Source organism: Grammomys surdaster, unplaced genomic scaffold, assembly GCF_004785775.1.
Source record: "Grammomys surdaster isolate TR1022 unplaced genomic scaffold, NIH_TR_1.0 271, whole genome shotgun sequence".
NCBI classification, from domain to species: Eukaryota; Metazoa; Chordata; class Mammalia; order Rodentia; family Muridae; genus Grammomys; species Grammomys surdaster.
In genome coordinates, this window is record NW_021604712.1 from 9,627,949 (window position 1) to 9,640,648 (window position 12,700).

The 12,700-nt window shown below is 44.9% G+C and overlaps 2 protein-coding genes across 4 annotated transcripts in view; both read right to left on the minus strand.

Moving 5' to 3' along the window:
* Window positions 1–351: 351 nt before the first annotated feature.
* On the minus strand, window positions 352–9,617 carry Tm2d3 (TM2 domain containing 3). 3 transcript variants are annotated; one of them, XM_028776722.1, is made up of 6 exons: window positions 9,474–9,579; window positions 9,130–9,222; window positions 7,707–7,891; window positions 4,610–4,784; window positions 3,152–3,227; window positions 352–669 (listed from the first exon to the last, which is right to left on the minus strand). In XM_028776722.1, exons 1-6 carry the CDS (start codon window positions 9,562–9,564, stop codon window positions 504–506), a joined length of 786 nt encoding a protein of 261 aa, XP_028632555.1. In that variant the 5' UTR covers window positions 9,565–9,579; the 3' UTR covers window positions 352–503. The 3 variants fall into 3 exon arrangements, with proteins under 3 accessions (XP_028632555.1, XP_028632553.1, XP_028632554.1); XM_028776720.1 differs by lacking the exon at window positions 9,130–9,222 and having other exon boundaries at window positions 9,474–9,617; XM_028776721.1 differs by lacking the exon at window positions 9,130–9,222 and having other exon boundaries at window positions 504–669; window positions 7,707–7,864; window positions 9,474–9,597.
* Window positions 9,618–11,246: 1,629 nt separating this feature from the next.
* Window positions 11,247–12,700, minus strand: part of Tarsl2 (threonyl-tRNA synthetase like 2) — a 50,492-nt gene continuing 49,038 nt past the window's right edge. Inside the window, exon 19 of the mRNA XM_028776711.1 lies at window positions 11,247–11,864. Within this exon, the coding sequence (XP_028632544.1) occupies window positions 11,716–11,864 (149 nt within the window). The 3' untranslated portion in view covers window positions 11,247–11,715. The remainder of the gene's footprint in view (window positions 11,865–12,700) is intronic.

Below are 12,700 nucleotides of genomic sequence, written 5' to 3' on the forward strand. Positions count from 1 at the left end.
CTTTTGATAGGTTGCTACCCAGGACTGCTCTCCAGTCATCCATCTGTCCTCCTCCATGGTTGCTAGTCTCCTTCCCTCTCCTCCCATTCCTCTTTTCTTCTCCCAGCTCCACCTCCTCTTCTACTGCCCAATCACTGAGCTCCACTGTGAATACAGTGTAACAGTAGCAGGAAGCTATCCTGCTACAGAGTAACTGCCCATCCCCCATGGCTGAAGCTGAAGGACTTGAAGGTGGGGGATAAAGTAACACTCAGGCCTTTCTGCCTTTTTTTTTTGGCTTTAAGTTTAACTTCACCCCCCCCGGCCCCCCCCCCCCCCACAGATTTCAGGCAAATAAAAAGTTCTAGGTTGTTGTGGTTCAGTGTTCCATTTCTTTATTTTACCTTCATCAAGGCAAGCCAAGTACAGATGCTGTACATTAAAAACATAAATACCCCTCTTACACCATGTCCATCTCCCCACGAAGGACTCTACACACTGCTCTCTGAAGCACATAACCACAGCTAAATGTACAAAGAGCCATCCGCTGGTCCCACATAGCCAACTCCAATCAGCAAGACATCGATTAGGGTCCATATTCCCAGGCCACCAAAGCTGAAGAGCTTGCCGAGACCTTCACGCCACTGGCCCAGGTAGAAGCGATCGGCTCCAAAGCCCCCAAGGGTGATACTGCAAAAGAAGAGCAGAACGTAGTTTCCTCCACGGTAGGAAAGGGTTTAAGAGGATGGAACCCCCATAACTACACACCAAGCAACCACAGGCAAGAAGATAAACAAGGACTTAGCATGTGTGAGGCCTGGGTTTGATTCTTGGATGCAGGGGAGAATTAGAAAACATCATTTTTTGGCTATCTGGAAACCCAACATTTTTTGTTTCAGAAATGACCCTCACTGAGGGACCCAGCTTGCAGAGTGCTGGTGTGGAGGCAGGAACTGAGTCTTGAGCACTTGCCATACCTGGCGGACCTAGATCAAGTCACCTAATCTTAGGTACTTCTCTCTAAACTTTAGCACTGTGAGTGATTCTTAAAAGTTTCTTTAATTCTAAGATCAAAAACTACTGGGAAATAATGAAAAAGCTCAAATCAAGCATCACAGTGCACAGGGGAGGAGCCTGAGCACCGGCTCCAACAAGTACCCACTGCGGCCGACTCTGTTGGTGTCCTACCCCACCCCAGAGCAGAGCAGTCAGCCCTCAGTATCCAAAGGAAGGTTCTGCATCTCAGCCAGCTGAACACAGCACTTGAGAGAAAAGGCATCTATACTGGACAGGTACAACTTTTCCCTTTACCTCAACAAGTGACAAGCATTCACACAGAGTTTACACTGGAGCGCATAAGCTGGGTCGGGATGACGGAAGGTGAAGGGATGCGATGTCTGTATGCTGTGCACAAGCATTACACTATTTGATAAAAGGGACTTGAGTGTCCAGGGATTTTGGTATCTGAGGGGGCCATGGAACCAACAGCATTTTGGAACAAACCACAGACACCTCCTTAGAGTGAGCATTCTGAATAACCCATGTTGAGCTTCGACAAAAAAGCTTTCATATTTCCAGTCAGTTGTTCAGCACAGTGTGTGATGTAAAATGTTGACAATGTAAGGGTCCATGAGAAGGTTGCCATGGGAACTCTATCTCTTTTGCAGTTTTCTGTGAGACTAAAATTATTTTAAATTTAGAGATCTGGTTGGCTGGTTCAGTAGGCCTAGTGGCCCACACCTGTAATCCCAGCACTGAGGCTGAGGTACCGCTGTTGTGAGTTTGTGGCCAGTCTGGACTACCTAGTAAGTTCCCGGCCAGCCAGAACTACACGGTAAGAACCTATCTCAAGAAACAAGATGAAAAACAGAGAGATCTGAAGGTCAGTTACTAGTTTCCATTTGAATCACTGCAGACAAAGCCCACATATGACCAGCTACTGGACTTGATTTGTCACAGATGAGTTTCTGCCGTGGGTTCCTCTTTTATTTTTCAATTATCCCCTTTCCCAGGAAGGATCCTTCTCTTTCCTTAAGCCTAGAACCTACTACAGAAGCAATGTTGCCACTAAGGGGAGCTTTGGCAAGATCCAGAGAGATTCTATCAAAACCGGGAGCCCTGACAATTAGCAGTAGGTCAGGATGCCACTAGGCATTCCAATACAGGACAGCCTTAAGACAAAGAATTTGGCCCCAAAGGTCAACATTAATCAGATGAGCAGCCCTACCCCAGCGTCACCCACAGCAGGCCCCAGAGCTAAGACTTCAGCTGTAAATAGTCTAATATTCAACTTCGTTTGACTGGAGTCCCTCCCAGTTTCTCCTTTCACTCCAAGAGCAGGTATGATTCTTTTAGACACTGCTGGAAAGTTTAATAATCCTTAAGTGCATTTTCTTTCCTTTTGTGCATGTAGTATACAGTGTATGTGTGTGACAGTGGGGGCCAGAGGCTCTATTATTAATCACCTAACGACCTGACTGCACCTGAAGCTTGCCCAGCCTGTGGCCATCACTGGGACCCAGCACTGCCACAGTGGGTGCTGGACATGCTTGTGGTTCAACACTCGTTTTTATGTTAGAGTTACAGGTATACAATTAGACAGCACAATTATAGGTAATTTAAAATGTTTTTCTTGGGCCAGCGAGATGGCTCAGTAGGTGCTTGCATCAAAACCTGGTGACTGGGTTTCATCCCAAGAACCCAAGCAGAAGGCAAAATTGTCCTCTGGCCTCCACATGTGTGCTGTACAGACAGACAGACAGACACACACACACACACACAACAGAGCAAAACAAAAATGTTTAAATTAATTTTTTTAATTTTAATTTTTCCTAATTTTCAGTGAGCACATTATTCTCTGTAATAAATTACTTAAAATATTCATTATTAGGCTGTTTTAAACAGTATTTTAGTGATTCAGGTGGGTTTGGGTGTGAAACTGGCTGTTTCTAACAATGCATTAACAGTAATTCCAGCATGTCAATCACATCTCGGAGGAGAAGCTAGCACAGCTCAGTTCCAGAGTTCCATCTCTCTGCCACGTCTGTCTCTTAGCACCTACCTAACGTAAGCGGGAGGTGAGACGGAGACAAGCCTGGCTGAGCACAGTGCTGGAAGCTCCCACTGACCCAGAGAACCCCAGGAGCATCTAACTCAGCAGGGCCGAGTGTACCTGAGAGCCAGGGCCGTCGACCACTTGTAGCCGCCGGTCCAGTTGCAGTACAGCAGCTTAGGGAAAGTCCGGTTGCCTTCCAAAACCAAAAAAGAACATTTTACGCTGAAACTCCGGCAACATAAAATATTCTCAGACTCACTTATAAACAATGGCCTTGGAATTTGGAATTTAAAAGTTATCTCTCTTTACAAAAGCATTTACCACAGTGAAGAGTGTAAAACAAACTCTGTGGGGTTTGAGGCCTGTGCTCTACCAGGTACCCAGCTGCTTCTCACAAAAGGCAGTTGGGTGCCTGGTCGAGCACAGCCCACTGCCCCACGAAACTCTTTGCTATCTCTATGTATCGATGTAGTGCTTACATTGTTAACTTAGGGCTAGCCACATGGAAAGAGATAAAAAACTGAGTCCACCTTGTATCATCTACCAAAAATGAACTCCAGAAGGATTATAGACCTAAAAACAAAAAGCCAAATTTGGTTTTTTTATTTTAAAAAAATGCCTTTTATCTTTATGATCCCATAATGAGAAAAAATAAAAACACATAACAGAGCTGGTTCTGAAAATAACTTAGCTTCTTGACTCTGTGTTCTGACTGGAGAAAAGGCCTGATGGATAAGCACTTAGCATGCACACATGAGAACCAGTTTGGATCTCCAGATGTTATGGAGAAACTGGGCAGACATGCAATCCAAGCACTGAGGAGGCAGGGACAGGGAAGCCTCCCAGGCCAGCTGACTAGCTAGAGCTGAACAGGTGAGCTCTGGGTTCAGTATGAGATCAAGGAAGGCCCTAATTTCATGCCTCCATAAATGCCAGCACACACTTCCAACCCCAGCCCCTCTCTCCCTCACTCCCCCCATCCCCACCCCAACTCATCATCAGAGATCTTCCAAAGAAGGCAGAGTTCACAGCTTGAGAAAGGGCCTTAGGGCTACTGAAGGTTGCTATACGCAACATAAAAAGACAGTAAGTGCCAGAGAAGAGCGGGGTTCTCAAGAGCAGTGTGTACAGCATGTACACGCTGGGAACATTAATGAAGACAGCCATTCTAGAAGACAAAGCTATGGGGCAGATTTCTTCCTGAAAGGAAGCAGAGAACAGAGTTCAGAGGATGAGTCACTTCTGTGAAGACAGTGAGGGGAGGAAAGCAAGCGATGCCCTCAGGTGGGTACAATGCCATCAGTACTACTGGCCGGAAGCTAATCTGAGGGAGGCCCCACTTCTGCTCTAGACTGAGGTAGTTTTCTTGTTTTGTCACAGATGATGGTGAAAGTTTAGAGAACTGAGGCTCGCCTGCTTTCTCTTTCCGTTTGTCAACCTTGTTCTGAGAACTGATTTATTTGAGGAACTGCTGATTACAACTCAATAAATTTAGTTCTCAAGTTTCTGGTTAAGGGCTCTTGAGTGAGCTCAGGAAAGACGATTTTCTCACAGCTCCCTCACACTCTTCCTTACCCAAGCAATGGATGTGGTCGCGCACGGTGCAGTTGGCAAAATAGCGCTGCCGAGGGCAGGCCACAGTCATGCAGGTGGTGGAATTGGAACACTCATAGTCTGTTTCAGGAAGCTGCCAGCAAAACCTGCACGTCATGTTGATGACGAAGTTCCTCTGGGGTTTGAGGTCTTGATCCTTAAGGACCAAAGCACAAAGTCAATCACCTACAATATGGCAGCTTGTTATGATATCAAGAAACCCAAATTTCTAAAACACTTATATTTAGGACCTAGCAGTACATAAAGGAAGCAAGTTCATAAGTAGCATCAAGGGAAAGGAAATCTATATAGTCTACCCCAAGAAAAACAGCTATGGACTGGGCATGGCGGTGCACACCTTTAATCTTAACACCTGGAAGGCAGAGGCCAGTGGAGCTCTGAGTTTGAGGCCAGTCTGGTCTATGTAGGGAGTTTCAGGACAGCCAAAGCTGCAAAGAGAAACTGTGTGTCAAAAAACCAAAGGGGTGTTTCAGAGTGGTATTTCACGGTGACTTTTGTTAGCTTTTTAATAATGAGTATTGATATTTTTACAATATATAAAAGGGGGGCTGGAGAAAAGGCTGAGTGGTTAAGAACTGACTTCAGGTAGGGTCCCAGTACTGAGAGTGGGGAGAGGACAAGGGCTCCCACCCCTAACCAAAAAACTATCTGCAACTGGTACCCATCTGCCAAGGAAAAACTGGTCTTCTCTAGTCAAGTCTCCTTGGGTATGGTAACTACACTTCAGGGCAGGTTGCATGCCCAGGAACAGATGATGGCCAGCACAAAATGAACTCAAGAGTATTTCTCTAGAATTCTGTCTCAATAGCTTTGTTTGGGCATTTTTTTTTCTTATCCTATTGGTCTTTTGCTTATAGTCTAGTTTCCAGTTGCGTGTGTGTGTGTGTCTGTGTGTGTTCCTCGGGCTTTTGTTTAAGAGAGAAAAAAGGGTGTGAGCTGGGTGGGTAGAGAGGTGGGAACATCTGAGATAGGGGGAAGCATGATCAGAGTATATTATAAGAAAAACATTTTTTTTTTAAACTAAAAAAGGACCTCCCCCACTAAGAGCCGACAAACCCACGTTTCATTCCCAGAACCCTCATGGTGGCTCTGCAGACTCACAACTACCTCGAGCTCCAGTTCTAGGGAGATCTGGTTAGATGCCCTCTTCTGGCCACCAGGGGCACCACATGTATGTGGCAGATACATGCAGACAAAACACCCATACTCTTAAAATTTTGAAGAAAAAAAGAAAAAGGAGGAGGAGGGGGAGATGTGTTCTTTCTACCTCATTCTGCCTCAGGGCTCAGAGGACCCACAAGACATGCAGAGTTCTGAGTACTGCCATCAGGGGGCTCTCAGGTGGACTGCATTGTGGTTGATGTGGTAAGTGCTCACGGAGTAAAGTAACCCGACCGAGTCAGGAAAGAGTGAGAACAATTTAGAACTGAGGCGAGGCTGTGTGCTTTGCTTACAGAAGTGCCAGAATGGGGCCAGAGCTCAGTGTCTCTCAACAAAGGCAATCACCTGACCCTTCCATCTACCCGGAAGGTTCACTCCCTTATATTTCCAGAGAGCTACCAGGTATCCCACACATTTACTGAACCCATCTTTCCACCGGGAAGAATGAGACTGAATAGAAAGAAGAACAATCTATGAGGACATGGGAAGGGAACGAAGTCCCTTACCCTGGAAGCTAGTTTATAGTTCCTGCTAGCCGACAGTCAAAAATCTCAAGTCAACTCATACAGCTGAATCTGCCCATAGAAGCGAGGTTTCCTTCCCTAAAGACAAGACAGAGTGCTCAGGGTCAAAATGTCTGGAGCCTTGACTGCTTCTGTATTAGGATTCCATAGCTCTGAACAGCATATTCCAGGAGACAACTGCACACTTTCATTTTGAAGGCTAAATTTAAGAAAACTAAGTAAACCAGATCATAAGTTGCATTAACATTTAAATCAGAGGAATCTTTAAATCTTGTTGTAAATTACAGCTTTTACAGCTTGTTAACTTAAGAAAGTTACAGAATCATGTTCATAGTCACTGTGAAGGCGCCAAAGCGCAACTCTGAAGAGACAAACAGCCTTGTCTTGGGAGTGTGTACTGTCCTTTTCTTCCGGCTTTCTCTCTCAACTCTGCTTCACTCTGACTTCTCCTGAGACTCTTCTCTCTGGCCTAGTTATGGATCCAGCTTTATCTAAGTGGGAGGTCCCCAGGGGGACACTGGCCTCTACCACCACTGACAAAGCTGATCCCTTTGCAAGTTCATCTGTGGCAAAGAGACATTACCATCCCCTCTGCACCCCAATTCTCACGACTGAGAACCCAGAAGTTCACGAGGGACTTAGGCTAGCAAACTGACATCTTCAAACCCCAGTGAGTAACACTGCCGCTCAACAACAACCAGCCTGTCTACTGACATTATAACCAAAACAGGACTAACCTGATACGGAAGGAAATGGAAGATTTTACTTATAGTCATGTTTTACTTCAGTGTGTATGTGGTATGTGTTCATGTGTGTGTATGTGTGTGTATGTGTGTGCACGCGTGCGCGCGTGCATTTGCATTCATTTGTGTACCTTCATGTGGAGGACAGAGGTTGACATCTGGCATCTTCCCTGATAGGTCACTATTGAACTTGGGAGTTTCAAATTCCGATCCTGAGTCAGTAAAGCAATCACTTTACTGACTGAGCCATCACTAGCCAGCAAGCCCTCTCCAGCACTAGGATTACAGATGCATGCAGCCATGCTTAAGGTTTTACACTACTGCTAGGGACCCAAACGCTGGTCTTCATCCTTGCACAGAATGTTCTCACCCCAAGATTTTCATTTTTGGAAAAAAAAAACATTAGCAGTGGGTCAGGGGTTGCTGAAGGCAGAGCCTCATATACATACACTGAGCATATGCTCTACCACTGAGATAAACTCCTAGAACCAAATGCAAGATTTAAAAATACTTTCCAGTGCAGTTATAAAAGACCACAATCAAATCATTACGATATATATCTGACCACTATAAGCTACACTTTTAACGTCATAATGCATGCAGTTGGGAAAAGTAAACTACAATACTTACAACACAGGTAACAGAAGGTTTCACTGCGCAGTCAAACGTGACAGGCTTCCCATAAGTGCAGGAGACATTGGTCGCACATTCTATACAATCTGCAGGAAGTCTGCTACACAAACCATTGCTTGGACACTTCATCATGTAAGGAGGGATTTCCGTACTTTCTGTGAGGTGAGAGAACAGCTGATTCTCTATGGATAGTGATCAAAAGAACAGTGAAAGGCAATTTTCTAAGGAAGAGAGATCAATCATTAGCAATGACACATGTGCTGGAATGCAAACAGCTTGGAGTTGGGGTCAGTGATGCCTGCAATCTAAGAGGGTTTCTGTCACCAGCTAGCTGTGACCTGGTAACTAGTGTGACATTAGTAAAGTCTTTCATTCCTGCTTCCCAAGCGGCCATGAAAACTACTAAGTACTCAGTGACACACAACACGGGGAAATGGCTGGGCCCAAGTCAGACCCAATGGCTATCAGCACAGTGGACAAACTAAAGCTTGGATAAGGCATAGTCTATGCAAAATCCCAGAGGACGTATTTGACAGAACTGGAACCAGAACACAGAGCTCTTCAAATCCAACCCAATGTCCTTTCCACTAAAATTTACTGATAGAAAAATGAAGCTACTGACACCCTCAGGCCTCCAGTTCTAGAAAATACTGGTATTAGTATGTATGTCCAAGTAAGAGTCTATGAAATATCTCTGCCAGTTTCCAAGTCCAAGTCCCTGAAATAATGGAACTCCAAAAAGATGAGCCTAAAGAGCTAGCAAGCATACATTTAGCAAAACTGAATACTTGAAACTGGCATGAAGTGGCCAACTCCATAAGTACCATTTCCCCCTGCTGTTCCTATCTCCATGTGGCCTGGTGTTGGAAGGTTCAAATCACAAAGCTGAAAAGGCCTTAAATCAAGGTGACTACAGTGGCAGGAAAGAGGAGGGAACAAAAGTCCTAAAGGGGTAATTTCCTCAAGCTCCCAAAAGGCCAACCCCACCCGGATTATACTCCTGTATCTATCCAGCCCTTCTTATCCCAGCGCATCACATAACATTAGGGAGGCATTGTAGATTTGGTTTTTTTTTTTTGTTGTTGTTAGTTTGTTTTGTTTTCTTAACTCATGGGAAAACAGCACTGGTTAAGGAACTGAGAGAGAGTGGAAAATAAAAATCAAACAGAAATGAAGAGTCCTGTGGGGCTGGATGAAGAGGTAAGTCATAGATTTCAAAAAAGAATCAAACACCAAAACTGTCTACTGAAAGCGGCTGTCTGCAGTTAATTTACATATCTAAACAAAACCACATCAAACAGCCAAAAACAAAAGGCGGCTTCCTATACTAAAGAAATGTTTATCGAAAACAGAAAGGGGGTGGGGGCGTGACTACTCGATATAAATATGTACATTTACTAGAATAGAAAACGTCTAGTACCTGCTGCCCTGGGAACTACTGTGAATATGTGTGTTGGGCCCGGATCCTTTATTGACTTAGCCAGCGGCTGCGAATGCTCTAAATTTAAGGATCCTAGAATTAGGGATATCCTGGGATAGGATACCCTTGGTTTGTGTGCTTAACAGGTAGGGGCTGCACTGGGCAGATATGGCTCAGGAAACGGAAACTACCGGGTCGACTCGGGTTCTGGGCTACCGACGCAGGGAACACGGGCTCTCCGGGCGGGCTGGAGCGCAGTGCGGCGTCGGTCGCCGGCTTCCCGCGGCTCCGAGGACCCTCCTTGACACCAGCTCGCTCGGTGCAGCCCCCAGCCTTGAACTCACCGTCGCCGGACAGAATGTAGCACTGGGACAGGAAGAGCAGCACGCGGGACAGGTGGCGGACAGACCGCAGCGGCTCGGCCGCAGCCTCCATCTTGCCGGTGCGCGTGCGCACTTCCGGGCCAGGAGGCGGGGCTGTGGGGGGCGCGCCGAAGGGGGCGTGTCCAGGCGCGGCCCGCAGGCGCACTGCTGCTGGGTTCCGCCGGAGGCGTCTTTGCTTCCCGGCTCGGAGGTTGGGTGGTCTGTCTGCCGCCGCTCTCCGAGTGCTATTGGCCAGAGACAGTGAGTGGAACTGGGGACCCGCAGCAGCAGGAAGTAACTCGGACCAGAACAGCCCTCACTGCCTTTGAAGAGATTCCCCTCTCCTTCCCTTGGAAGTCCGGGAGACGGTTGTGATGCGATTTTAGTGGTTAGCCCGTTTTAGTTCCGCTGACCCTTGCAGCAAGGGAAGTAGCTCCAAGAGGGCGGAGTCCCACGCACCGGAATCTAGGGCTCCTGCCTGAGGTTTCGCTACAGCCTGTTGGAAAACACGCAGATTTTAAAGTTCCTCTGAGACTGAGGAAAAGCAGGTCAGGTGTCAGAACCTGAGACAAGAGCCAAGTGTGTGAAATTTTCACGTAGGAGCAGAGTCCAAGTTCAGCCAGGCCAAGAGACCAACCTTCAGGCGGGGGAACGGCTCTCATTTGTTTCCGTCGCATATACTTCAGGAAGCGTGCTATTGATATGGCCCTTGCTGTATTTTGTTGACATGCACTTTGGGGTCCCCAAATTCCCCGTTCCTCCATTTGCACATCTGATAAGTGAAAGAGTACACGAAGTGGTGGTTGGCGCCCAACAATCTTGTAGTAAATGTTAGTTTTTAAAATGGTCACAGTTTGCACACTGGTTTCATCTATGATCCTTCACTCTTCATGATCAAGAAAATAATATTTCAAAGCAGATGCTTTTCTGGATCTAATTTGAATCCTACCGCACCTAGTGAAATAAATCTGTAACTAAATTCTCTTTGGCATAAAGCTATTTTAACTAGGTGTCAAGACAGTAAGGTAATCCGTTCAGTTAAAATCAGAAATACAGGGTCTGAAGAGCTGAGTCTGAATCCAGAGGACCTAGATTCGATTTCCTGCACCCACATGCAGCTCACAACCATCCATAACTACTGTTCCAGGGATCTGGTACCCTCTCCTGGCCTCTGTAAGCACTAGACACTCTTGCAGCACACAGACAACAGACAGACAGACAAATACCCATGCATACAAAATAAAAATATTTTGAAAATATCAGAAATTCGGTCCAGAGGCACAGATAGGCAAATCTCTATGAGTTCCAGGCCAGCCAGAATTACATAGTAAAACCCAGTCTCGATTTAAAAAAAAAAAAAAAATCAGAAAGACGATTCAGCAAACAAGTGAAACACCCCAGAAAAGCAGCGATTCAACCCCATGTCCAAAGATGGTACATACATTGCAGAGATTCTAGAAACACCATGTGATGCATTTTATTTAAGACTTTAGTGTTTCTAAAGATAAATAAGGAATTATGAATTGGACGCATTAAAACTGCAACTCTTAACCCACAATGCAAATAACAGATTCCACCAAATCTCTTTGAGGTTTCATGGTCCTTTGCCACTAACACAATATTAGTACTTCTCTTATGATTGCTGACTAAATGAAGTAACAATTCCAACTTTGGGCATGAGTTTCAGTGTGAACTTTAGTAAAACAGCCATAAAAATACCTGAGGCATGTGTATTAGAAAATAAGACACCTCCCCTCCGTGTTCAAAAAGGACCATGGCTTTTATTGAAAGTGTATTTCTGTCGTTGTTGGGTGAGAGGCAGTGGCTGCTGGGGATGGAGCTCAGGCCTCATGCATGCAACACGGATGCTCTCGTCACAAAGCTACAGCCCCCAGACTGGAAGCTTATCTTTTGAGAAAGAAACAAAGCATAATTTCTGATAATTCTTACTAGTGTTCCCCTCTTTGAGTGAACACCATTTTACCACTTAGGTCTCTGGAGTCTTGATATCTTGCGAATTTCTCCAGCTTCTCCGATTTAGTTTCAGAACACAATGAATTAAAATTTTGTTTATATCAAATAATCACTTTTCCTTCTTAGGTTGAACTTATTAGAGCCCTACAGGTGGCCCTAGGGTTCTTAGAAGTACTAACATCTTAAGTGACAGAGAAAATACATTTCCAGAGGTCAAATTAAGGTTATATAGATGCACAAGGAGAAGCCTTCAGAAGTCTTCCTCAGCATTTAGAGCCCGTGATTTTTTGAGGTCCTTCAATTTTTCAATGACTGATGCTATTGATATTTCTCCATGAATTTTGTTGTTTCTTGTTCGAACATTTACTGTATTATCTATCTTTTCCTTTTCACCAACCACTGTAGAAATGAAAGAGAAATAAACATTTTTAAAATGAATCATTTACCTGCCATAAGTTAATGGTCATTTGACAACACCCGAGCTTCTCCTCAATATTGCTTACTAAATTTCAGCTTAATGAGCATGATGGTTTCCTTCAATAGTTCAGTGGCTTGAGGGGAGGGATGGTGTCTAAGCCCCTCTACTATCTACTTCAGATATTTATAGCACACTATTGTGGTCTTGGAACACAAATTGGAAGGGAACTTTTTTTTTTTTTAACAGACATCTGATTCTTCCTATCCTATTTAGTGACTAAGGAAATATCATGTGTCTGGATCCAAGCAAGCCAATCAGAATTTTCTATAATGTGGGAGAGAGCTTGTTCTCTCTCATAAGTCATACTATGAAAAGATGTGGGAAACTTTATCCGTGTTTCTTCCCATACAGAAAGAAGAAATAAGTGGAATTAAGGATATTCCAAAGGATCAGAGCAAAACAGTAAACAAACAGAGACCAGGCCCTGGTGAGGCGGAGTTCCTGGTCACTCTCTCAATAGCTTGGCTATTAATTCAACCTCTCCAATTACCAGTCACCCTGGTACCTTCTAATAAGCTAATCTGAGGTTTCTACCACACACAAAAAAAGCCTGACTAAGACATCTCACTTCCTTCCACAAACCACACCTTATCAGCAATCAACTGCTGACAGAATGGCTTGGGCCACACTTCCTTTTTCTTTCCACTACAGACCCTTTCTCCTTGTGGGATGTGTCTAGATCAGACCTCCAGGCATGTTGATATCAGTTTCTCTTGTTAACCTTCCTTTATTTTTTTGTACCTAATTATTCATGATT

Excerpts from the sequence above, each read along its gene's own strand:
- Tm2d3 (XM_028776722.1), bottom strand. The coding sequence starts at position 9,564 with ATGGAGGCTGCGGCCGAGCCGCTGCGGTCTGTCCGCCACCTGTCCCGC. Across the intron at positions 9,223-9,473 it reads CTACATTCTGTCCGGCGACG|GATCCTTAAATTTAGAGCAT; the intron begins GTGAGTTCAAGG and ends CCCTAATTCTAG. Across the intron at positions 3,228-4,609 it reads CGACCACATCCATTGCTTGG|GCAACCGGACTTTCCCTAAG; the intron begins GTAAGGAAGAGT and ends TGGTTTTGGAAG.